This window comes from Sturnus vulgaris, chromosome 25 (assembly GCF_052056855.1).
Source record: "Sturnus vulgaris isolate bStuVul1 chromosome 25, bStuVul1.hap1, whole genome shotgun sequence".
Classification (NCBI taxonomy): Eukaryota; Metazoa; Chordata; class Aves; order Passeriformes; family Sturnidae; genus Sturnus; species Sturnus vulgaris.
The window spans coordinates 4,988,106-5,015,330 of NC_142267.1; the positions used below are offsets into that span (position 1 = coordinate 4,988,106).

At 44.6% G+C, this 27,225-nt stretch overlaps 2 protein-coding genes across 2 annotated transcripts; one reads left to right on the forward strand and one right to left on the reverse strand.

Annotated features, from left to right (window-relative positions):
• The first annotated feature begins 211 nt into the window (after positions 1 to 211).
• LOC106856448 (natriuretic peptides A) lies at positions 212 to 10,027 on the forward strand. Its single transcript, XM_014881764.2, has 3 exons — positions 212 to 2,820; positions 4,281 to 4,566; positions 10,020 to 10,027. Exons 1-3 carry the CDS (start codon positions 2,701 to 2,703, stop codon positions 10,025 to 10,027), a joined length of 414 nt encoding a protein of 137 aa, XP_014737250.2. The 5' UTR covers positions 212 to 2,700.
• A 76-nt stretch (positions 10,028 to 10,103) lies between these two features.
• Positions 10,104 to 27,198, reverse strand: CLCN6 (Cl-/H+ antiporter 6). The gene is made up of 23 exons (XM_014881751.2): positions 27,100 to 27,198; positions 26,348 to 26,407; positions 25,248 to 25,313; positions 24,668 to 24,733; positions 23,970 to 24,036; positions 23,475 to 23,581; positions 23,117 to 23,243; positions 22,468 to 22,535; positions 22,313 to 22,371; positions 21,554 to 21,686; positions 21,051 to 21,164; positions 20,622 to 20,788; positions 19,630 to 19,756; positions 19,154 to 19,280; positions 18,679 to 18,832; positions 18,427 to 18,586; positions 18,175 to 18,281; positions 17,388 to 17,574; positions 16,805 to 16,962; positions 15,851 to 16,007; positions 15,053 to 15,160; positions 14,523 to 14,648; positions 10,104 to 13,210 (listed from the first exon to the last, which is right to left on the reverse strand). Exons 1-23 carry the CDS (start codon positions 27,178 to 27,180, stop codon positions 13,130 to 13,132), a joined length of 2,607 nt encoding a protein of 868 aa, XP_014737237.2. The 5' UTR covers positions 27,181 to 27,198; the 3' UTR covers positions 10,104 to 13,129.
• Positions 27,199 to 27,225: the final 27 nt, after the last annotated feature.

Genomic DNA, 27,225 nt, shown 5'->3' on the forward strand with positions numbered 1-27,225 from the left:
TAAAACCAGTCACAGTAAGCTTTTTAGAAGAACCTGTTGCCCTGTTAAGGCAGACATTTTACCAGGGAAATGCCCAGCTGAGCATGGGCAGTGCCTAGATCTTGAGTCTCCACTGCTGAGCTATAAAGCCTGAAGTTCCTATTAATTTATCAGCGTGATAACACTGAGATAAACAAGTGACTTTTATAGCTTTAACAACGATGAGCTGAGTTCTGACATGTCACGCTCCATTTGCTTTGGCAGAATTGTGAGATGGATAATTGAGCGGAATTTGACTGTGAAAATACAACTGCTACTGTGACAGGCAGGCATTTAATCCCATCTCTACACTTTGCTACATTGTACATGGAATAGAGCACAAAAGCTCTCTGTCTTAGAAAAGTATTATGGAGGCTGAAGTCGTGCTGCTGCATCTTATTTATCTGCCATGGAACACAGAGGATGAAAAGGAATGAATGAGTAAAGCAAGGACTATCTCGGGGTCCGACTTAATGACTAAAGTCCTGGAAAAATTAGATTGTTTCACAGGCACAGGTCACTCAAAGCAAAATATTTCACGTCTGAGATTAATATTGTGTCTCTCAATTTCTTGCTGCTGGGTTTGTGCCCCAGGGGCTGCTGTACAAAAAAAAATCCAACAAACCAGGCACAAAGGAAAACTCAGAGCAAGCTACAAAATATTTTTGTACATAGAGTGCACTAGAGAATACTTAGTGTGGGTGGGGTGTGAAAGGAAAGAAACAAGAAATACAACAATAACAGATTCTAATTATCTTAAATTAGACACTCAAAATCAATGAATAATTCTGGTTTATCTTCTCCCACTTTTGCAGTTTACAAAACAAAGTAACACCTTGGCACAAACAAACATACACACACCAAGAGCAGCAGGAAGAGAATCCTTGTAACTAATTAATAAATTATACAGACACTGCACTAGAGTGTTAATTTTAAAAACAAGCTACCAGGATCTTAGTTGTTTTTTAAAAGCACAAAATAAGAAAGCGTTGGAGCACACAATAATACAAAAAACTAGTATTGCCTCCATGCTCTGAAAAACTAGAGCACTGAGGAAAAGTAGAGAGAGCTCTTATAATAAAGGGCTTCATCAGAACACAGAGTTGGGCTGACTTCGGGCTACATTAGGAAAAATAGCATTGGAGTGTGACTTCACAACCTTGAGAACGTCCTTTCTAGTATAATTTTGGTAGCTGATCATGTGAACAGTATGTGGACATATTTATACATAAACACCATGTTAAGACATTTAAGACATGGGAAAAACTTTATCATTCTATTGCTATTCTTTTTAAAGTGTACTCAGGAGATTGTTTCAAGATCTAGATTCGTATGAAGAGTCAACAAATTATTACTAGACTGACGTTCAACTTCTGTTGTTTCAATTTAAAGGAACGAGAAACATTAGGAAAATGCAAAAAAAGCCACTGCTTCATGATTTAGAACTCCCTTGCATTTCTGTAAAAAGATTAATTTTTAGTTATATTATATGCACAAAGACACCAATGGAAGAGAAATTTGAAGCACTTCTGTACTTCTGTAATTGCTCATTTAAGAATAGGCAGTTTCTAGCTAATATTAAGACATTCAGCAGTTAAAGAAACAAAGAAATACTTTTTATTTTTAACATATAAAATTAAAGATTTTGCTTTGACTCCTCACAAAACATACATACACAAATCCATCCATTCTTTCTTTGGAACAGATTCTGACACCTCTCTGAATAACACCAAAAGCTACCTATTTAAGTTCTCATCGAACAACTTTCTTTCTTCAATGATGGTAAAAGAAGATTATTGCTGAATCTGGCTGCCTGTTCTTTAAATTTTATTGATGCAGGGTCAAGCCTTACCACGAATGCTTAAGGAAATCCCATTATTTAAATGTTTAAATTTGTTTAAATCAAATATGATTTTTTTCAGCAGTACCAATGCCGGGTTGTCGTGCAGGGCTCGCTCTCCCCAGTCAGTCTGCACCGAGGTGCAGATCGAGGTGCTGCTCTTGTTGGTAACACACAAACACAAAGTCTCAGTGGTGATATCACCTCAGGAGCAAGAGGAAAAGAGAAGTGGCCCAAATCTGGGATTTTCAGCACACTCTGTGGTATGTGGTGGCCGCACATATTCCATATATAGAAGGAAAGCATGCACAATACTTGTCCTGAAAATCCATTTATCTTCATTCTTGACTCTTCACCAAAAACTCATCTGAAAGCCTGTTGTTTTCCCAGTAAAAGGCAATTTCCTTACAGAAATCTTCTAACTGAGCAAAGTTTAGAGCAGTTTTGGGATTGTTTCCCATCTCTGTAAATCTGACCATAGGGGTCTCTTGAAAGAGAATTGCTAAGAATTTCCAACTGGACTATGTAATCACAGCGCCTGGTATCAAGAGGAGGGGGAGTGACATGAAATCACTGACTTGTGACATACATTCCTCAGCAACAGCAGCTGCTGCCTAATGACAGCTAATAAAGGGAATCTTCCCTTGACAGAGCTGCATGCCTGCAGTGGGACTGGAATGTGCCCAAGATAAACCCACTGATAACCTAGGAAGCAGGGATCACCCAAAGAGTATAAAAGACAAGCTTCAGAAGAGACACAACAGGACAAGAAAGAGAGAGACTTGAAGGGACATCTCAGAAGAAAGAGCTTGAACTTTCCTATTCCCAACGAAGTCAGCGCCATGGACACTAAAGGCTCATTTTTCTATGGCTTCCTCTTGCTGCTGCTCATCCAGCTCCAGTCCAGCAGAGCCAACCCTATCTACAGCCTCAGCCCTGCCAAAGAACTGGCCAGCATGGAGGTGAGGACTCTCATTTTGCAAGATTTAACTTTTGGGGTGCTTAGCAGAGTGTGAGGTGGTGCTTTGTCTTCCTTTTTGCATGACTGGACTCCAATAACCACATCAGCCATCACATGCCAGGGGACAAAGCCTCAGCTCTTCAAAGGGGTTCAGAGAAGCTCTGTAGGGCAATATCCTCCCATGCTGGGCTCACCTGAGCTCCTGGGCAGTAGTGGGAACCGAAATTATGATATTGTAGGATGTCTGCTTTGGCGTTTCTGTTCTTTTGAAAGATACATCTTCCTGGAAACAAAATTCCAGGGAAGGAAAAAATCATCAGAGTAGCTCTGTAAGAACAAATAGAAAATTTTGAGGTGGGGTCCTGTCTATCCTGATGCCTATATGTCTATCCCTGTTCCATAAGGCAGCCATATGGCTCTAGCTTTGTGAATTTGAGAGAACTGGTTGTATTTGGATGAGAGATGAGGAGGTGAAGCAGAGCACCCAAAGACTTTTCAAAACATTACTAGGGGAATAACATAATCATTTAGTGTGGCTGATCCAGAAAACTTCCACAGCTATAAAACGACCAGATAAGAATTTTAACAAATAATAGAGAAAATCCATTGTTACAGCACAGTCCAAGCTTGAGACTGATGGGATCTGAAAGCTCAAACCTTTCCTTGGGCTGGTACCAGTGACCAGCTTCTCAAAGCTGTTCTCAGGCCCTAAGAACAAACTCCCTGAGCTGGTAAGGACAATTGAAGCTAAAGCTGCCTCTAGGCTGTTTCCAGCAGCCAGGAAGATCGGCTTCCAAATGCACTCACTGTCAAGCAAGACATAAGGCTCATTCCTCTCTATTCATATTCTAGAGATGGGCAATTAGATTCGTCTAATTGATTGAGCTGCCCTTAAGGAGATTATCTGACCCCAGTTACAGGAAGTTTTACAAATTACAAAGAATGGCACCCAGGAAGCAATCACACAGCAGTGAATTTACCATACAGGAATTTTCAGTTACTTTAAGGAGTAGCAATCCTGTAATCCATGCGGCAGAGATCAGTGAAAATACCAAGAGCTTCTCCAAGTGAGGTGACAAAGCAGCAACTTTTGGGAATGTGGGAGTGGGCTGTGTGGCTAGAGGTTCTCCCAGACTGTGTACCACCGCTGGTATCTCCCTGTGCAACCCACATCTTGCATTTTCTTCTCTGCCAAGATGTCTTCTAACCTTGCCAGTAAGATACACATTGTGGCAAGCAGCTTCATTCAGTTCACAAGGTGAAGCTGTATCTTCCCTTAGATGGAATTATTGTGAACAGGGATATAATGCAAAGGACAGAACCAGCAAAGCTGGGATCCAACCTGTCAGCCTCCCTAGGGAGGGCTATGGGACCATTGATGAATGCAGAACAGAGGGACTGGAAGAGTTAGTAAATGACCACAAAACAATGAGTTTCATGAATTTAATCCTTCTTTTACAGGCTCTGTTGGAGAGACTGGAGGATAAGTTTGCAATGATTGAAGCCCTGGAGTCCAATCCTGACCTGCAACAACCCAAAACCCAGGAGGAGATCCCGTCAGAACTCGCTGATGACAGTGACAACCAGAAGGCTGAAGCCAGGCTTGCAGCCAACACCCCTCTGTCCTACAGAGACCCCTTCTTCAAGAGACTGAGGGGGCTGCAAATGCCCAGGATGATGAGAGATTCTGGCTGTTTTGGGAGGAGGATTGATCGGATCGGCTCCCTCAGTGGGATGGGGTGCAATGGTGAGTCCTGTTTAAACCATTTCACTGAACAGCCATGGGACAGGCAAGGAGCAGCTTCTCACTTAAGTCTTTAAGAAAACACAGTTTGAGAATGGAATTAATTTGAGCCTAGTATTTAAGCTAGTATTGGTTTCTCAAAAGCATTGCTGACAATGGTGACATGTACCAAGACAAAACCGGATTTTAGTGACATTTATTTCATGTTTGGTTTGCAGGTTCCCGGAGAAATTAGGATCAACCTCCCTCTTCCCTGCTCTGAAGAATGCTTTACAGTACCCCTTCCTCCCAAGATGAAAGCCAGATGATTTCTAAACTTCTCAACAGAAAGCTATTCCTATTTTTATTTATTTATTTATTTATTTATTTGATGTTTTTTAAAGAACATTTCTTATGCTAGCACTGACAGACCATCTTTAAATAAAACTAACACATTAGACATCTGTGCTGGACTCTCTCCTGTCTGTTGCATTAAATTTTCTTCTATTTCCTGAAAGTAAAAATCTTAAATTTTATTGGTATTCTGGTACCCACAAGCCTGCAACTTACTTACATGAGACAGAGAAAGCATGAACCTGGTAAAAATGAAAATGAGTTTTTGACTAGAGGCTTTTCCTCTGCAGTAAGAAATGCTAACAGGTTAGCAGGGAAAAAAACCAACTTGTGTAACACTGCAAGACCATCATGAATCCTCCTATAGACAGGGTTTCAGTAGTAAGAGAGTCCTTTTGCTGGTTTAGATTATTCAGTCATGGGAACTGCCACAAATGCCTCGTGTAAGCAAAAATTACATGAAAAGAAATAAATAACACTCCACAAGTTTCGAGATAACCAGAGGGAGGAAAGGGAATTCATTGTATATGCTTTCTCACAGTGACCAAATAAAGGTTACGAGCATCAACAGAAAGATACATCATTAACTGTGTCTTGTCTCACTGTGCACGTGGCTGAGATGCTGATTCCCAGCATTTCTTAAAGGATCCTCCTCCAAGGGTTTGAATATTACCATGATATTCCTCAGGAGAGGGTAGGTGGGATCACTCAGCAGCTTGTATGGAACATTTTTCCCTTTGTGGGAATGGCCCCTCACAAAGCTGTTCTAACATGGCCAATGGGAACATTGGAAGTCTGATTAAGGTTTAGTCAACCTTAGCTGCTATCCTTCACACTTAGGAGCTGAATTTGACCCAAAACATATTCTAGCATCCCACCAAAGAGGGCAATATTGCCAAAACCACATTCAGTCAGCACCCCAAGGAACAAAGAGCTTGGATCCTCATGTGAGCCCCAGCAGTGGCATCAAGCCCAGCTCAACACAACTGTCCTGTGATTGACTGCACGTACTGCTAGGAACTGTGTTATTTTGAGCACCTCATGAGTCTCATTCCCAGAATCTCAGTGCATTCCCAGTCTCATTCCCATGTACCTGAGTACCCTGAGAAGCTTGTTCAGGGCTTAAGGGCTTGTTCAGCACCAGGACAGACTCAGCTGGAACAGTCCAATTCTTTCCTTATGCAAATGCACATGGGGACAGAAATACTGCCTGGTGAGGATAAGGTGCTGGAAGGCAGGTGTTCCAGAGCTGCTGACAACAGCTCTCAGGGAAAGGGTAAATTCAAGTGCACACCCCTCCTGCACAGGGCCAGTCACAGCTAAGGCTGCTGCAACACTTCAGTAGGACTCATGTCACATAGCACATTTCTGACAAGCCACCCTCCCAGTCACTCCTGCACTGCTGACATGGCCTCCAAGAGGGATCTGTGTGCTCTCCACACTGGGCCATGTGATTCTTTCCCAGGGAAGAAGGGCAGAAGTCCAACCCGAGGGAATAATTTCGCTACAATCCAACAGGAAACCACAGACAGTGTGATACAAATCCTCTCCTTCCAGCAGCATCAGCTACAGATAAAATACTTTGTGGAGTAGTGTCCACACAGGTTTCCCTGACACAATCAATTCCCAGGTTAAGATTCCCAGCAGCATCCATGGGACATCCCTGCAGTAAAAGCTTTGCATTTCCTCAATTTCACAGATCAAGGGGGTGTGAAGTCACCCTTTGGGGAGCCCTGGTGGGAACAATGGGGCTTTGTCTTCTAAAAAGGCTTTCCAAACACACCTACTGCAGCACGATGGGATCATGCAAGCGAATCCCTCCACACCAGCAATGGGTAACAGCCTGACTTCCTCTGTGCTACTGAAAGTAAAAACCATTCGTGTACTCTAACAATAGCTCTTTCTGGAGCTGAATTTTACCCAGTCAAGCACAGCTTGCACAGACACTGTAAATTGTCCCTCCCTGTCAGCCCCTCAAGGCACAAAACACTGATTAGTTCAGTGGAATGTGCTAAATATGGCAAGAAGAGGCAATGCTGCCTGACCTAAAGTCAGGTGGGTCCAGTATTAGCAGCAAGCCAGTTCCTGGTGGAACAAGTCTGTATTGGCTTGCAGACAGCATGTTAATAGACCCTTCAGTCTGGGAGAACCTAATTGAGGGTAAGCAATCGAGGAAAAAAGCATCTCTGACTGGATTTTTACTGCTACTCCCATACACACACAGAGCTGTAAAGCACCCTCAGGGAAATCTCGCAGCCAGGTCAGACTAGTGCTGCACTCAGGAGTAAGCACTGGGAAAAGCTGAATGGGAGAAACTCGACACTGATCAGCTCTACAGGCAAAGAATATCACCCCCAAGAATGAGAAAAGGCTACTACTGCTGCTGGTGAGAGCAATCTTGGGAACAGCCATCATGTAAACGAAGAAATATCCCAGTGGGGCCAGAGAGGACATAGCTACAATGACATTTGCCACCTCCTGCCCTGCCAGACTTAATTTAAACTTCCTAATAGCATTTGGCAGTACCCATGATTGGCTGTGCTTAATTCAGCAGCTTGCTTTCCTTTGGACTCTGAAATGCAGTAATTCCATCAGTGTGCTCCATGCACTCTGTAAGGCATGAGCCTTGTTTGGAATAGGGGGATGCCTGGAATGGGGTATATTTACAAATTAGACTTGATGGCTTCTTTGCCCCTCAGACACTGCACTGTCTCTATCCAGCTTCCCACAAAATGAAATGCCTCCACTGAATCCAAGCTGGCAGGCAAGAATGCCAAGAGGAGCTGTCAGCACTGCTTGGTTTCTCTAGGAAATTGTATGTGAAGCACAGGGCACACACCCTCCACTGCTGCAGGCAGGTGTGGAGCTGTGCCAGTTCACATCCCAGTCTGGCTGCAGCCAGCTTGCTTGATTTACTTCCCCTAAATCTTGGCCCCCAAAGGCCTTTGCTGATTGACATCAGCTTTCTAAGTGTGTCCCACACTTTTACGTGGGAAGGAAGGAAGATTTGTAAGACTTTTCCCCTCTATTACCATCTCCTGACTGCTCTCTTGGAAAACCAGCACAATCCTGTACATTAAAGCAGAGTGGGGGGGAGGTGAAATCTATGAAAATAGAAGGGGGTAGGAAGGCAGCTAGAGTCAAACCTGATATGCTGGGAATGGGGAGGACATAAAAGAAAGATAAAACTGGTGTGTTAATTCAGCCATCCCAGACAGATATTCTCTAGAACAGGCATTGAAGAGCTGCTGGGAGAGTCAATCAAGGTCTCAAGGTTGTGTCTTATCTGTTAGTCATGAGTTTTCAACACAGTGTTGTTTTCTACTGAAACTGGTATATATGGGTTCCAGTCTCTGTTCCAAAATGCTTAAAGGATCAGTAAGATGTGTGTTAAACCATATATGTATGGCTTAACACACATCTTACTGATCCTTTAAGCATACAAGCCCATACATCAGTTGAAACAGCCTGGAGAAAGGGACATCCTATTCACTTTTAAACCATGATCTCAAAGTCCAAACCTCACCTGACTGACTCCCCTCCCTTCCCAGAGAGCAGTGGAACTCACTGGGATCTCATCCCAGCTCCCAGTAAGCCTTTGCAGACACTCATTTGAACAGGAGGCAGAGGAGACTGAATGTATCCCACTGTCACTGCAAAGCCCTTCAGCACCCTGGACAAGAAGAGCAGCTTCACTCTCTCCTCACACCCCTTCAACAGCCAAAGCTCTGGGCAGCCATCCTCTGCTCCTTCCAGTGCATGCTGCATGATCCACAACTGGGAATAAACAAGCCTGTATGGGAATGCACACACACTGAAGAGGCAGCTTGTATCCTGCTAGCAAAGCAAAAATCAAAAAAATAATAATAATCTCACTGAACATCACTGACTTTTTTCTGCTAGAGCCCCAGTGTATCGTTACAGGGACAATGACACATGGTGGGATTCAACAAATCTATCAACCTCTCCTATCCCCTCCTACATTCCTGCATTTACAACCAAAGGCAGCACAGAGCTGAAGCAGAATTCTCCCAGTCCTTTCTCCTGATGACTCCTTCCTACCCCTGCTAGGGCATCCTTCCTATTCCTTGCTTAGTCAGGACCTCCGTGGCACTTCTTTAGCTCCTCAAATCAATTTTCTGACATTCCCTCCCAAGAGATGGTTTTATTTATCTCAGGCTTTCCCTGGCATTACACACCCAGCAAGGGAGAGCCAGAGGGAAGGATCCAGACCAGCTGCTGGCTAACTCTGTGTTAAGAGTGCCTCAGAGAGCTACTGTGTGCAACACAGCCCCCTTGATGCACAGAAACGTGGAAGGGCAGTGAGCTTTTTGGGTCAGATATTTCTACAGTGCTCAAAGACTACAGTCTTTGACTGTAGTCAAAGTGACTACTTATATTTTTGGCCTGTAAGCATGTGATAAAAGCTCCAAAACTGTCACAAATTCTTTTCTGTAAGGCAGACAGCAGGACAAAGCAGGAAAGATAGCCACAAACTAAATAAACATTAAAGATGAAATTAAGATCTTTCACACCCTGGAGAAGCCAACTGTAAAACAAGAAGTGCCACACTGTAGTCTAAATTCTTTCTTTAACTTACTGGGAGGAATGTGAGTTCTCAGGTAAGAAAAGGAGCACAATGTGCACAATTTAGCTCCTTATTAAATATGGCAATTCACTGCTTTGAAACAGCTATTGTGAGAATGTGGATCTACAGTGGTCACAACCCAATGGATCACAGCCATTCCTCTCTGTGGACACACATTTAGAGAGCTGGGGAATTACAGCTTGGAAATTCTTTTCAGGCCTGGATTTCTCCTGACTCTCAGCTCCATTCCCAGGCTGACAAGCTGACTGCAGCTTCAGTTAGGGAGGAGTCTCCCAGGGTGAGAACATGGTGACAAACAGAGTGGAATTCATCATCAACATTAACACCTGGTGTCTTTCCCGTGGGACACATCCTGAGGTGCTGTCCCAAGGATGTTTTTCCCAATTGTCCAATGAGCTCCTGTCCTGTCCTGGCTGCACTAACACACTTTAAATCCGGGCTGTCTGTACAATAAATTGGCCTTTTTTCCCCAAAGAGCTCTGTGTGTGTTGCTGCCCTTTCTCTCTCTTTGCAGTGCAGTAACCACACCTCTCTGCCTGGCCTGTTAGATCCAGACAGCTCATAAGTAGCAACAACTCAACTACCTCAAACCATGCTCTTGAATGTTGCCATGTTCTACTAATTTTATTATCATAAAGGACAAAAATAAAACAATACTAGAAACATCAAAAGGCCTTGAAAGTGCTGCAGGAGACACACAAACATTTTACTCTCAGACATGTTACAGCTACATGAATACTTCCCAAGTGCCATAGTTCAAATAAAAATATATTCATACAAATTAAAAAAAAAAATACAATTTATATACACATACCATGGAATTAGCTTACATCATTTCATAACAAAAAAACAGTGCAAAAAAACCCCAAAAAAACCCAAACAAATGGAAAGGTAAGTTGCTACCACTGGAATTGTTCACAGTAATTAATAATTCAAAACTGCATAATTAACACTGCACAGGAAACCACGAGGCAAGGGAGAAGGCCCCAGACTAACCCCCTAACCTTGCCATCAGAACTAACCCAGCTCTGGGTTATTTTTCCCTTAGTGTTGCTCTGTTAAAATGTTACAGGCACCTGTGTTAGAGTAAGTTTCTTGGTAAATCACCTAGCAACCAGAGCCAGGGTAGAAGCAGTGTGTTGTAATAAAGTAATTAAGTAACCAAAGTGTGAGAACAAGATTGATTCAACACAAGCCCCCTGGCATCAGTCCTCATCAGAAGGGAAATGCTGCATCTCCAAATGTCAGATGAACTTGCAATTCCTTTTATGCAGGCTACAGAACAGTAACTGCACACTGAGATTTCCCTTTAAAGCAGCTGACAGGGTCCCCCATCATCCTCACTGAAAACTTCTTTACTAAAAGAATGAAAGGGTGTGTTTTCCAGCTGAAACATTTGAATAAGATGCCCAGGCAGAGCAGACAGTGCTGCCAACAGGTTGAAGGCAAAGTGCTTCTCATAGGGAAGCATCTGGTGCCCAGAAAAACCTTAACAAGATTCTCCAGCCTGACTTGTCTGGATTGCCCAACTCCAACCTCAACAGCAATGACAAAGACATCCTGCAGCAAAATACCCTGCTGTTTGTGTACAGAAATAAAACAGGACCAGCTCAAGGCAAACAACCTAAGGAGCCTTATTCACTGCAGGAGGAGAAGGAACCTTCCCTTCCACACACACTCATTCAACATGAGCAAGAGGAAAAACATTTGTCATGGGGAGACAGGACATTCTTGACAGGTGTTCTAACAGTACAGGATTGCCAATTCCACATGAACGATCTGAAATCCCACAAAAACAGGATTTCTGTGATTCGGAACTACTCAGAAGCACAGATCCTTTGAATGAAAGGTAGCCTAACATAAGCATATTTCAAACCTAGAGTCCAGCTTCAGGGAGTGCAAATGGGCACTGGAAGTTTCCTGGGACAGCTCAGTGGAAGACCAGAGCTCAGGGAACACAGGCATTTTAGACAACACCTGCAGAGACTATCCAGACAGATCAAACATCCTTACTCTACTTACAGGGAAAGAACTTGCAAATCAAGAGCAGTAGCTGATGCCAACTTCTATGCTCTAAGGAAATATAAAAAAATCACCAAAGTCTGCCTTTTTTCTGTCCCAATTCCCACCTAGCCAGCTCCTTATGGCAGACAACAGGTTAACTGGAGGGCTCAGAGGCTTTGTAGCTTTTCTGGAATACATTCCCTATGTAACTTGTCCCAGTAGCTTGGCTAAGAGAATGCTCTGTGCTTTATCAAGCCAATCAGCTCTGCAGTCCCTGAGGCACAGCACTGGCTTCCCACTGAGGGTTATCTGCACAGAGAACTCAGGAGGGCAGGTGCCTGCCGGAACAATACAGGTGCTGGCCAGGATGGTCCCTGCTAAAGCACTGAACTGGCTGCAACTGGCTCCTAAGTGCTGATTTTACCCTTAGAGATTGTTGCAGTTGCAAACATTATCCCAAACATTTTTAGAGCACAGACAACCTCACATATCACCTGCAGGAGATCCTGCTTTAGTCACCAGCACCAAGTATCCCTCCTTACAGCAGCCTGAAACTACAGCAGCTCCTCTCAAGACACACAGGTAATTCAACCAAGCCCGGAGACCATCAGTTCTATTCGCCTCTAGAAAGCAACACTTCTCCATGCTCTGAGGATGTGGAGTTCCCTGGACTCTGACTCCAGCTGGGAAGGTGCCCCAGGCTCTCATTGTTTGAGCAGTGCAAGAACAAAGTGCCTACAATTGCAAAGAAATGCAGGAATGTCAAAGTGGAGTGCCACCAAGCATCTTAGAAGAGACTCTTACAGGGAGATAATAGCAACAGTTAGCAGGAAAGAGATGTCCCTTCTCTGAGATGCTGTGCAAATGCATTAAATATTTATAAACTCAAACAGTATTGAAATGTAACCATTTTGAACTCCAAATCTGCTGAGCTGCTCTCAAAAGTAGTCTGCTGTCAAACACATCACAGCAGAAACATTTCCCCATGAAAGAAGGGGAGAAATTAAGAACAAATGAAGCCAGAGTGAAAAAAACAGAGGCAAAGGGGGACACTTGCAAAGACAGTTTCCAAAATGCTGCATTTTTTTAGTACTGGTTTTGCAAGAAACCATCCTCCAGAGCAGCTATTTGATATCTGCAAACTTCAGCATCTCCTCTCAGCAACTCCCTTCTCACACAAATAAGGCAACAGTTGCAGGAATAAAGGGAGGAAGAAGAAAAGGGAGTCATACAGAAGGAAGGGAAAGATGCTGCAGTTCTTTGCTTAAGACACAGTGGAGGGAAATGGTTCTTTTTCCAAATTCTTTGGAAAACCCCAAAACAAAATGGCAGAACACACAGTGTCAGGACATCTGATGGAAGGAGATAACTGGGGGACAGGGGAAGAAAACACCTGGATCAAGAGTTGTCAAACCAAGTGCCTGAGGCTAATCAACAGCTCTGGGCTCAGGCAGCTCCTCTAATTCTCTGGCTAGCAAGATGTTTTCCAGTTCCCCAGGCTTGATATGCATGTGAGAAGCCAAAGGGTAAGACTTGGGCCCCGTGTGGCCCAAGCAGAACAGGAGCATGTGTGCAGGCTTGGAGGAGGGAGGAAGCCACACTGACAGAGGGGCAGGGCCATCAAATGGTCTGATAGTGTTGTCTCAGTCTTGCCTGCAGGAATTCATGGGTCAGGTTGTGCCGAGTGATTATCCCAACAACCTTAAAGAGGAAGAAAAGAGAAAGGAAAGGTACAAGTCAGTATCAGAGATGTGCCACTACAAGACATCCATAATAAAGTGGTCATTCTTTTCAACACCCCAAAAAGAGGCAACCTGAAAGCAGCTCTTGAGCAACGCTGAGTTAGAATGGATTCAAGCTGCAATTCACAGAAACAATGTCCCTCCCTCTGCCAACACTTACTCTCCAGGCAAGAATGCTGATTTAACTGCACCCAAACAAACAGCTTAACCATTGCTGTGGTGTCCGACACCAGCAGGAGCCCCTGCCTAGGAAGGAAAATCCTTTCCATGTCAGATGGCATAAGCATGTAAAATCGTGCAGAAGTAAAAATGTCGATTGGAAATAAAGCTCTTCACTCAAGACATTTCTGGTATTCCACGTGGAATGACTTCCGATAGCTCCTATCAGATACACTCAAGGAAGCTCTAAAGGCCAAAACAGAGAAATGGTCAAGACCAGCTAAGAGGTTACTGCACACTGGCAGGTGACAAAAGGGACCCTCTCCCAGCCTGATGTGGATGCAGCCAAACCACCCATTTCAGCTGGTGAAACATCTCACCGATTTTACTCACTGAAAGACTTTAGAACTAGGCTGCTCTCTAGTACTTCAAGAGCATCTTGTACAAAAATGGAACAAGCCAACATCTCTTGTTTGCATCTCACAGGTCCTGCAGAGTCTAAGTATGGGGAGACCTGAGGCAGCAAAAGCAGTGCTGCCTCACACAGACCAGGTCAGGTTTAAGGGAAAGAGTTTCTCATTGTGGTTATAGGAGGCTGCTGACATCTACTGACTGCTCCTAAGCATTGTAGTCAGCAAACAGATAAGGACATTGAGGCAAGCACAGACCATTCCAACACTCCTTTACTTTGCTGCTCCTGTGAATAGGAACAGAATACATCTCCCTTCCTACAGAAAAAAATCTTGCCCCAACATACAGGACATTTTGCTCTTGGCCTTGAATAAAGCTGTGAAAGGAAAGGAAAATTAATGGCCTCTGATGAGCTCAAGGCCTCTCAACAGATAGAAAAATGGGAGAGTTTCTATAGGCTGCACACCTGAGACAGGAGAGCTGCATGTCCTGCTCTTTGCAGGTAAAGGGGAAGCAGGCTAGGACATGAAAGATGGGAACAAAGTCACAGTAATCAAGCCTTCAGGGCCCTAAAAAAATCACATTCTGATCTCTTTAATTTCTGTTTGATGTTGAAAGAAATCTTAATTATCCCAAAGACGGAAAATGTTGCACAAACACTGTGGCTTCTGTGGCTCAGCTTAGACAAGACAAGGACTCACCTCTCCAACTGCATTCACAACAGGTAAATGCCTGAGTCCCATTGTCCTGAACAGGTTGAAGACTTGTGACACATGGGTGTTTGGAGAGACAGTAAAGGGTGATGGGTTCATGTACGGGGTGACATCCTAAGAAAGAAAAACAATCATGTTATTTACAAGAGGCATTTTCACTGTCTCTGGGAATCACTAACAAGCAATTCCTACAAGTCCTCCATTGCACTAATGCCCAGACAGAGTATTTGACTGTGATCATCTTCTATTTCTGTGCAAATATGACATTATTTTGGGTTGGTTTGTAGAGAAGTTAAAGTGGACAGGCAGCACCTTATTCTAGAAGTAAAGCACCAATGGACACTGTTATCTCATAGAAGGGATTTCCACATGCAGAGAAGGCTGAGTGCTTGAGGAACACAGGATATTGGTCACTACACCAAAGAATGTATTAAACATGCTCTCAATGTTTTTTAAAGGCTTTGGACAGCTCTAAATATGTATCAGGAGACACTGTCACACTGCAGTGCATATCTTACCACTATCATACGAGGGTTCAGCAATGTGAGGTCCAGATCATGGATATCTGGATAGCGAGGATAATCCTCTGACATCTCTGCATGGGACAGACGGGGCTGACTTGCACTCTGCAATGAAAAGAAATCCCACTGAACCCATGTGTCACCATTCCAGATAACACAGGGGCTGCAAGCAGCACTTAATTGTCCCCCCAGATCTCCTCCTCCCACACCCAAACATCCACCCTCTGCAGAGGGGCTGTTACCCAAACCTATGCAGGCCTTTAGCTAACAGAAAATGGATCTGCTCCCCAACCTCAGACAAATCTACACTCGACACTGGAGGGCAGCAGGAAACCAGCCCTGTGGGAGCTGGGCATCAGATACTCACTGATCTGTGATACAGCTGACATTGTTCTGCTAAGACCTCAACACACAGCAGTAAAACTCACAGTATATACTGCTGGGTGCTCTATTTGCTCTATTTTTAGTATCTGCCTGCTATTCTCCAGCTCTACATATCTTTATTTCATATATTCATACCATATATTCTCCATATCTTTATGCAACAAACATATCTGCTGTGTTACTTTCTAAACAGTGTCTGTCCTTTTCCTGGGGATATTTCCAATTTCCTTTACTCTAAGAGCTGCAAGGGAGAATTCACATTACCTGTCTGCAACTTTTAAAACACACATGCATCCCTTAAAGTGTAAAAATAGATATATTCTTTATGGCAGCCCATGAATATTGCTCCCAAGCTCCTCAGCTGAGAAGGCAGGGATGTCTCTACTGCAGTTCCTGAACAGCAGGACTCACCGACTGGCTCTCGGAGTAGCAAACCCCCCGGTCAAGAAGGGTGACCAGCTGAGAGCGCAGGATCAAGCCATGGAAGGTCAGGGGTCTGAAGCGTTCCTCCATGGTCCACTCCTCACTGGGAGACTGGTCAGGGTACAGGTTGGGGTAAGGAGTGTATCTGTAATGGATTTAACACCATGTGTTACAAGCTTCACATACCCCAACCCCAAAAGAGCAGCTACTTCAGCTCTTTGCAACCTCCCCCTGAACATTTCAGGGACTCTTGCTAGGGACAAGCAAGTCTTCACCCCACAAAAAAAAAACTAGAGAGGGGTCAAGAGCCATTATGTAGTCAGAGCAGCAGAACGGGGCAGCCTCCTAACTCAATTTCAAATCACTTGCTATTAAAGCAATTTTCAGTGCTTAGATTAGTCAGATTTTAATAAAAGCTGAAGCATCTGGAAAAATGTCAGGGTAGGATGTCATTCATAAAAGTCACAATCACTGACTTAGAAAATTATTCACTAGACTGGGCTTCTGCTTGGAAGTAAGAGCAATGCAAGCCTGCTGACTCAGCCCAGTTACCAGAAAGGTGGTATCAGTATCTGGGCACCATGTTATCATCTGGGATAAGTGAGCTTTCCAGAGCTCTCACGTTTTTGCAGACAAGAGGACATTGATTTCTACAGAGATCTTCCCAGGTACTCCATCCTCTCCAGGAAGTATGTCTGTATAGGTGTTTGAAGGAAATGTAAGAAGTTGGGACATAATCAACCCACTTGCCTGGGACTTGGTGACAGGTGTGAGCCACAGCACTGGCTCCTCAAACCTGACAAATCACTTCTAAAACATGGATACCAGCACTGTTTCTGCTGACGTATGGAATGACAGAGACTGTATGAAACATTCTTTACAACACATCCCAACATATGGAAAAGCCCTGTTTCCATACATTTGTGCCTAGCAGGAGCTCACCTTCTCTCCAGCATCTGTTGCAGCAGATCCTCCTTTTCGGGAGGCTCCTCTGTTGCTATGTGCTCGTCACACATGTTACGCAGCTCACTTGAAGGGTAGGATTTCATGGACTGGCTACGCTTGCGCTGCTCTCCAGCTCGGGTGAGAATGCTGGATTTCTGGATACAACAAACCATTTTCAGATACTCACTAAGCAACTCAACAGTTATCCAAGAGTGACTGTGAACTACTAGATCATAGCTTTATGCTACCACAAAACATGTTCATTAGCCACTGCTGCTTCAGGACTTGCAAGAATAGCCAATACGACTGTGCAATTCAGTAAATCCAAATATTTCCATGTCTGTGCTAAACAGATTACTTTATCCTCTTAACTTCTGCCCCTAGGAATGCAACCCACTCTTTTGTCTCTACCATTATCCAGAGAATGAAATGAAATGGAGTTCTTAAAAGTTTTGTATTGCAGTAGGTGATTATCTCCAACTCGAATTCTGCCCAAAAGTCTAAATAACTAAAGCAAGGCCATTCTGTATGCAAAACAGAGCTCTCTACTCTTCGACCTATCAAACAAGCAACTCTTTACCTTGAATTTGATGTTGTTACTTATCAGTTGATTTCCCTTCATGAACTCCCTCTCGTTGCCCCGGTTCTCTGTCACCACAGGGAAGGCGTGGTGGACAGTGGTGCGCAGGATGCTGACCAGGGACTGGATCCGCGTGTGTGGGTACACGTACGTCAAATTGGGTTCCATGATGTCACTGGCCCGTAGTCTGAAGAAACAGAAATCCAAGATTGCTGCATGCATCACATCACTGACAGAAGGCTGGTGATGAACAAAAATGGAAACAAACCAGTCCCTAAACAAGATCCTGAAGGAGTCTGCTGCAGTTAAGTTCTGCTAGCTCCTTTTGCCTGTGTGCTCACCTTCACTGTGGTATCAGTAGTGATGGCATGCCTGATTTTTAAATTTTTTTATAACAAAACATTGTATCAATGATGCACTAGGGGAAAGGTAGAATGTTCTAACTTAGAATAAAGTTTCTAAACACTACTGTGAAGAGACAACAGGTGGAAAGAAGATGACATTCCAAAAGAAGCGAAGTCCAATGGAATGTTTTCACAAAGTTCTTGCTGAACCTCCCAAATCCACCCTGCAGATTTCCATCCACCCACCCCCTCAGAAAGGCTTCAACATCTCTTTCCTGCTGCAGGCCTGGTGCACAACTCCTTTCACAGCAGCTCTCACAGCTGCTCCTCAGAGCAACTAGGTTTGCTGGAGATGAAGCATCATCCCCCTGCATTTAAGCATGTCTGAGCAAGAATCCCCACCACAAACTCTAACCCAGTCTGGCCAAGAGGGGCAGCCTTACTTATCCATTTCCACCCCAGTTTCCCACTCCAGAAGAGGCACTCCTCGCAAGTTCACATGGATGTCATAGATGCCTTTGTTGAAAAAGTCTCCTGTCCACTTGGCTACCTGCATAGCAAACACAAGGTCTACTGAGTAGCTGCTCCAAGTACAAGATTCCTTGGCTTATGAAAGCCCTGAAAGTCACAAAGATTCAGGGCCAGCACATGTTCAAGCAGTCTGCAGCAAGCCAGAGCTAAGGCCCTGCACTCACCATGAGGGTGATCATTATGGGGAGCCCATAGGTGATCTCATTGGTGGACTCGATGAGGATGACAGTGAGGCTGATGGTCATACGGACCACTCCTCCCAGGAACGCCGCTGCCCCGATCAGTGCAAAGGTTCCTGAGTAGATGTGATCGAGGCCAATGTAACTAGAGCAAAGCACAGAGCCCTCAGATTAGAAAACCCTGCCTGAGAGCTCACGGTGCACCTGCAGCACACCCCTCACACACAGTTGATGCACCTTTTGAGGAGGTTGGCGACCAGGCGTCCGAAGGCTGCCCCACAAAGCAGTGATGGTACAAACAGACCACTGGGCACAGAGATCCCATATGTCCAGCAGGAGAGTAAGAAATAGAGAAGGAAGAACAGGGATAGTGTGACTGGGCTGAAAGTACCTGCAACACAAGAATAATCATGACTAAAGAGGCACAGGTCTGTTCAAGATAGAGTCTTGCATCATCCACCCCTCAGCTCATAGAAGGCTCATCTCACAACAGCTACTGAGTCTCCCAGTCCAAACACACATGCAGACAATGAGTAAGCGAAAAGAGAGGAAAAGCAGGCCTTTCTTCCCATCAAGGAGACCTTCCCCAGTTGTACTAGCAGTCCTCCAGAGCCATAAAGGCCTGAAGATGCTTCTAGCCTTGTGGTGCTGTTCCAGCTAAGAAGAAGCTCTGAAGCTTAAATGTGGATGAGGCAATCTCCTAACTACTCACCATCCTGGTGGAAGAGCTGCAGGATAGCTGACTCCTGAGGGTTGAAGAAAAGTGTGGCCATGTCATTATACGTTTCATTTGGGCAAAAAAATGTTTTGATGCTTGAATTTACATCCTCTGATATATCCTAATGCAAAACACAAAAGACACAAAGGGTTAAAATTCACTGTCTCCTACATTAGCCTTTGGGCAGAATGGGAATAACACTTCTGTTACTGTTAGTCATGCTTTGGAAAGTTCAGACCAAACATCAATAGCAGAGATGGGGCCTACAACATGAATGAGCTCCTTGACTCAGAGCCTGAGTTGTTTTGTACAAAAGCACAATGTAGCTTTCATTATTACCCTAAGCTCCTGTAACCGTCCACAGGCTCTCACTGCATTTCTGTTATGTACTGCACACTTTCAGTAAAAAAGCTCATTACATGCAGGGTGAACAATATAACAGGGAATAAAATCACATAAGGATCCCTCACCTGCAGGCTCAGGGTGTCATTGCCACTGTGCCTGCTGGAAGACATCTGCCGGCATTCCCCCAGAACCATGGAGGCTACAAAGACCACGACAGTGGTGGTCAATGACACAAGCAAGCTCTCCAAGACTCTGAAAGACACAACAGAAACCATACACTGAAGCCACACTCAGCACTGTAGCCTAGTCCCAGCTCTGCAAATGACTTTGATAAGGCTGCAAAAAGCAGCAGTCACCATAGCTTAGCATCAGAACAAAGGACACTGCAAATCAAGTTAAATTATGACTTGGTTCCCAGGGATTGCCTTAGCTCCCCTTTTCAAATGCTTGCCCCAAAAAGAAGCTATTTCTACCCACAGAACACACAGCAGTCACACATGAAAAGCCCCAGGGCTCAGTAATGAGGCTGTTCACATCAAAACAATGTTCTGTACATCCTTGAAGGGTAAAAGAGTAGATAGGACTGGGCAGGGTGATGCACAGTCTCTCAATCTCTTTTCTAACTGCTGAAATACACTTCTTTTCAAACCTGGCCTTTGTGTTTAGGAGCTGCCTAGAGCAAACAAACAGCTACTTTCAGAATAACACAGAAGTTCCCTCTCTAAATAGCACAGATATTGTGGATTTGATTAACCAACATTATTTTAAAAAGTGAGATCAGTTATTCCTTCCACATCAGTTTGGACAAGGACACAAAAAAATCCTGCTTGGAGACAAAGCTCTGGTTTGTTCAGCCTTTAGGATAAAGAGCTCTCTCCACTGCCCTTATAAGAGGGATTGCAATTCTCTCTGTACCATCAAAGTTAGCAAAAAATTACAGGGACTAGAACATTTGGTTTCTGGTGTTCACTTTTAAGTTCTATAGGGGCTTCATTCTGTAATTTTTAAAATAACCAGTCTAGGACTTCCTCCAGCCCTACTCACAGGGTCTTCTAGACTGATGCTTTTGATTTGGGAGCAGAGGCCCCTGTACAAACTCAAGAGAGCACATATATACCTGACCAGCTTTGGCTTGGGATGCACATTGCGCATGCGGTACTTGGCAAGTCTCTTGTTCAGGCAGTTAAAGGTGGCTCCGAGAAGGCCGCCTACAATCCCCATCAGAATGAAGAAGCCCAAGTCCACAGCTGTCCAGAGGTGGCATTTTTTATCAGACTCAGAACACTGTGCAGAAAGTGTAAAAAAAAAAAGCAATACAGTAGTTGTTGCAATTTCCTACCAACCCTTGTAACTCCACAGCTAGAGATTTTGAGTAGCTAAGATCAAAGGGGAACAATTCTGTCTGAGGGTATCAATGTATTGCAGCTAAGTATCAACTGCCTTCAACTGAAATACAAGCATGTGTCAAAAGAAACCTCCAAACAAACAGACAGAAGCTCAGCACTAACAAGAGACTGGAGAGTGGGGAAATAACAATAAATCTTACCTTAAACTCCCCGAAGTTCAGCAGCCCAGGGAGCTGGAAAGATCCCCAGCTTCCAAACTGAATCCCAGAGCGGAAAAAATTTAGGGTGAAGGTGGCAGCCATGGAACAGAAAAGCTGTGGAAGTAGGAGAAAAAAAAAAGGGGGGGGAAGCAAAGGTTCCCAAAATTAGGATTAGCCCAGTCTGTTCTTCCTTGACACTTATGCCTGGGGAAAAGAACTGACTATGGAAGGGATCAAAGTGCAGAGAGCCCAGGCAGAAAAGCCCTCTCTCCCAGGTACACTAAATCTGCTGCCTAGAGCTGTTCCACAGATCCAGGTAATACCAGGCTCATCTCTGCCCTTGAGCTGTAGTAGTTCTGGAACACTGATAGAGCAGGCAACCTCCCTCCTGCCAAGACAGCTCAGGAAGAGACAGGATAATCTGAATGCCCTCATGGACAAGCCCTGCCAAGGGGAGCCCTCTTCTCAAGGAAGAGACACACAGAGTCAGAATCATCACTCACCACTTTCCATGTAAGTCCCTGGTTCCAGAAGGAGGAACCTTCTTCCAAACTAAAAAGAGTGCCTCCAATTGGGGCTCCAAAGGCAGCTGCAACCCCTGCAGCTGCTCCAGCAGATACAAAATCCCTTTTATCCCTGAAATAAAGAGGAAAAACAACATCAGTTTAGCAAATTAGAACTCTGGAGAGCTTAGGTTCTGCAAAGCAAGAGATCATCCCCATTTATGGATATTTCCCAGGGATTCAGGAATGAGAGCTAGGAGCAAAGCTGGCCATGGCAGACACTACCATCTGCTCATTAAGCTGCAGCACTGTGCTCTTTCTGTAGAGCACAAACACAGAGCAGAATTCTGGTACTACACAACTGCCCAGTGTGTGAGGAGCCACCCCAAACCATGGACTCCAGCATCACCTGAAAGACTTACAGGGACAAAAGGGTAAGAATTCGTTCACATTCAAGAGACCTAGCCTTCTCTTAAGTAAATCCTAATCATAAGGGGTGAGTAACTGAGCTTTCCACATTAAAGGTTTGAAATGGGCAGAGATCTGCTGAGCAGCACAAGAGAGCATCTGTGAACATGAAGACTGAAGCAGCTTGGAAGAATGACATCCTGGGGTTGCCTTGCTGCAGAATGAAACTGCAGGACACCAGAAAGAAATTGATAAAACCACTGACTGGTTCACCCCAGCCTGCCACCCTCCTCCCAAGGAAGTCTGCTCACTCATCCTCCTCTCCCCTCCTCCACATCCTGGGTACAGTACCTGTCACTGCGGAAATAGGGAAAGTTAAATTGGATCTTCCTCAAAGAGATGCTCTGGAACTACAAACAAAGTAAAGATTTAGAAACACAGGAGATGGAAACTTGCTCTTACAAAGCAGTGTCTTGAGCAGGACAGTGACTCAGGCCAGCACTAACCTGTGGCAAGCCTGCACCCACGACAGCACCACTGTGAATCATTGGACCCTCCTTCCCGACAAAAAGACCTGGAAAAGCAGGGCTCATGAGGGAACACACTTTCCCCACCGTCATCCTCCCTTGCTGACAAAGCCAGATCAGTTCACCATTCCCATGCCATGGCACAGCTCTCTGTGCTGAGCCTGCAACTCCTCACAGAGAAGTGCTCACCTCCTGCCCCCTCAACAACCCCAAATGTTTGTGAAGACTTGCAGATTCCACAGATTCTGCACTCCAAGTGGGTGAAATCATTGAAAAACAACTGTTACAAGGACTCTGAACTCTCTGGGTTATTCTGCCCTGCTGCCTTCAGGCTGCTCATGACAATATGTCCTGGAACATTCTCAGGTCTCTCTCTTGGATTCTGCCACAAAGAGTCACATCTGACTAGTTCACTCAGAAAATCATCTCTTTCCCTGATAGTCCTGATTCTTCTGTTTATTCTCTACTCTATAAACACTCTTGTGAGCTCGTGACTCTGCTCCAAATCACCAAAATTATTTTATTGGAAAGGCAGAGCCTTCTGTGCCCTATGTAATCAGAGAAAGCATTTTTTCCCTTTTACTGACTCCTTCCCCCAACAAGATCAACAAACCAGAGCCCTCCTTACCTCCTGCCACACTGAAGAGCACTCCTGTAGCTTTGCACACCACTGTCCGCAGACGCACAACCCCTGGAACCTTCACTCCATTGAGGTAGCACTTAATCTCAGGAATTCCTGACCCAGCTGCTACAGGCTGTGGGAAAGAAACACTGATGCTGTGGTGCACTGATTTTATACCTCACCAACAGCATCTCATCAGAGAGCAAGGGACCAAGAGACCCTGCTTAGCTAAATCAAATAGCACTGTGCAGCTATTTTGATGTTTTGGGGCAGAAAGTGTTTCTACCAAGGATATTTCATATCAAGGACATGTGTGAGAGGAAAGGAAGGTTGTGTAAGGAGCAGCAATGGATCGAAGTCTTACTTGGATCAGGACCAGAAGACTGGCAAGAAAAACAAAGGTCAGGTTGAACCCCAGCAGCTCCAACAAGGACAGTGCAAGGCAGCCTTTCTCAGTGCATTCCTCCACCGCTGCAGGGATGGTCAAGGAAAACAACATTCCCCACGCCAACACACAATCACTTGGTAATATCTGGGCCTCCCACCAGCATCAAGAGCCAAGCTTGTGCTTCCTAATCCAGCCAGAGCAGCTAACACAACCTGTCAGAAAGCCAGGCTTCCTTTTCAAAGCTCAACACTGAATTAGGAGGAAGAGAAACCTCTCATTCTTTCTTATGTACCTGATATTGGAAACATTTCTTGGTTTCAAGGGCAGAATTACATAAGCAAGTCGGAAACTTGCTTAATCATGAACAACATGCCCGATGGCAGAATTGTGAGAGTCAGCTGTTCTGAGCAAAACATGGGAACAGAAAGGAAAAGGTCACTTGAGTCTAGCAAGGCCCAAGTTAAAAGATACAGCTTTGTACCACCTGAAACTTGAGGTGGGTAAAGAGCCGCACGAAGAAATCCACAAAGAGGCCCACCTGGGAAAAAGAAGACAATCACCATCAGGAATTTCTACATACAAATAATGAAGACCACCCTCTAGTTAGTCCTACCAGAAATATGAACACAGAGGAGAAGAGAAGATGAAGAAGACAAAAGAAAAGCAGCTTTGGAAACTCAGATTTCCTTCCTCTCTCTCACTGGGACAGATCCATCCTAGAATTATTCCTGAAGAGATGCACTTCTGCATCTGATTAGTACCCATTAAAGTACTAATCTGGCAGTACCTTTAACACCTTCAACATACTTAAGGGTATAGAAGAAAACTGGTATTTAATTGAGACATACAGTCAGCTGAGCTCATTTTCACAGTTCAGCCATAAATTGTCATCCTTTTTTATTAAGTTGTTTGCTTTGGGCAAGTTTTCCTGTATGCCAAATTAAAGGATTTGTCAGACTACTTTACAAAGAAAATCCAGCAAGTTCTGGAAAAAAAAAAAAACAACTTCTTGAAAAACAGTCTATAATGACATGCTATAATTCCCAAAAGACAACTCCACCTAAGCTCTCATCACCATGAAAGAGAATGTTTACACTTCTTTACTCTTTAGCCATTAATTCTGCTTAGTCTCCTGAATTTTCCTAATTCTCAAACAGCATGATCCTTACCAGTCCTGTACAGACTCCAATAGCAAACACCAGCACCCACTTCACTGCTTCATATCTTTGGACTTTCTGTTTGGAAAGAGGATTGAAAAAAAAAGAAAAGTAAAATGAAAGCAACACAGAAACAGGGATTTTCTGGAAGGTAGGTTTAGACTCCACAGCTCAAAAGCCAGAGAGATAAATCCACATAAGATTGTGATAACAGCAAACTGAAAATAGGAAACTGAAAGACTCAACATCTTGCTCACTTTAAATCTGAGGATCACAAGAGATGCTGGTAGCTATAATCTCCAAATCGTCACAGTATTTTGTTTATTATAGAGAAACCGGGAGAACACATAGAATTTCTGTCACAAAGAAGGAAAAATAAACTTCCTGCAATGGAGCATATTTAGAATCACAGAATGATCTGGGTTGGAAGGCACCTTAAAGCTCATCTCATTCCACCTCCCTGCCATGGCCAGGAACACGTTCTCCTTCCAGGCTGGTCAAAGCCACATCCAAAAAGGCTTTGAACACTTCCAATCCACAGTTTCTCAGGATGATTTCCACTGTTTTAGCTTATGAGAGAACAAGATCCTACCTTGTTGTCCATGCCCTCCAAAATTTCCAAGTATGGGTCATTGATACAGCGATCATAATCCAAGCTCTGAAATGCCAAAAGGTCAATTTAGGAGAATAAACTGTAACAGGTTGTGAAAAAAATTATGTCTAGGAGACCTTGTTAAAAACTACAGAAGTCATTACTACCCCCACAGTAGATTTTGTAGGGGAAAATACTCCCGGAAACAACTTAAGTTTAATATTTCTATCAGTCAGACCCTGAAAATCACAAAGTGAAAGAACAGAACAATTTCACTGTCCAAGCTGAGAGAGACAGTGAAACAAACAGAAGCACAACTGATTTATATAACTTTATATTAGAGAAGTCACATTGTACAGTTTTAGACTTTAAGTGTCTCCACTTTGACAGTGCAGAGGATAACACTGGATCTTTATATTCACCCTCTCACTGCAAGAGGAACACTAGCTAGAACTCCTCTCCAGATGAACAGTATCAATTCTTCATGTTATAACAGCAGAGAGTTAACAGCAGTAATTTCCCAGTCACACCCACAAAACTCCACTAGTTCTACCCACATCTTCACCTTTTCAAGCCAAGCAGTAACTGGGCTGGTAACACCCATACTGACAGCAACTGCTCTAAATACTTCAGGGCCACCATACAGTGATGCAGAAAGCAAACACCTCCTGTAAGCAGCAGAATGTGATATATGGGAAGATCTGCTGTGAGCCAGCATGACAATATAGACAGCAGAAAGGCAACTGTGACCAAGCAGCTACAGATACTTTCTACAGTCACCAGAAAGCAAGGCCTCCAGAGCCTGAAAATCTCAAATTGAAGAAATGGGAAAATGCACCAGACGCTGAAAATGAATTTTCTCAACAGGAGTCTGATTTGAGATCAGACATTCCACCTACTTAGAGAGCTTTATCCCAGAAACATACAAAGATGAGGAACAGTTCTTTGCAAGCACAGCATCTATTGGTATTTCTGCTAATATCAATGCAACCTAATGACCCACACTGAGTATCTGCCCCATTATAAACTCTAACAAATCAAAACCTGTCTGCAGGTCTTATCACATTAATATCAGAAGTTGCTATTAGTTATTTCCCCACCTCATAGTCTTTGCGTGGAAGGATCTCATCCTCCTCTTCATGAGTTTCTCCTAGGATCGTCTGCAAGACAAATTCAGGAAAGGAAAATCATGACAGGAATGAACACATCTACAGCTGTTCATGAACACTGGTAGCAAAGCCAAAATTACAGAAGTCCTATACCACTGTTGCTTATAAATTGAGTGTGTGGATTACCAGACCACCACTTACTTTGCAGTAATGCCAAAGGGTCTTACCTCAGGGCCAGGACACACATCACTTCTACAGAGGAGATCCCGATAGCAAAGCCCTAACCCACAGCCCATCTCCTTCACAGCAACAGGTTACAGGGGAGCATAGGACAATAATTTTGAAGAGAGCACTCTGCGGTGCTGGAGTCAGAGAGAGCCCTTGCCGGCATCACTCCCACTCACAGCAGCGGCTTCATGGGCTGGGATACGAGGCCCAGACAAAGAATGAGGGCCGGGATAGGGACAGCACCGGCGGTGAAGCACCAGGCCCGGCAGCAAACCGGGCAGGAACGAGCATCGGATGAGAGACCGGTCCAGGAACAGCACCCTGAGCTGCCGACACCGGGCCCTGAGGCGCTGGGCCCAACACTACAGCACCGCTCCCCGCCCGCCCTCAGGCGCTCCCCAGAGCCGAGTGGGGCCGGGCCGAGACCGGGGGTGAAGGGGCTCCACCGGCACGCACGAGTCCGGAGGGATGGGGGATCAGGGGGCGGCTGGGGGAGCGCGGGGCGATGGCCGTACCAGCTCCTCGGGGGTGCGGCTCTCCCGCTCGCCGCAGCAGCAGCAGCAGCACAGCCTGGCCCCGCACCCGCACCGCGCCATCTTCCGCCGCCGACCCCGCCCCGCCCGCCCCGCCGCGCGTCACTC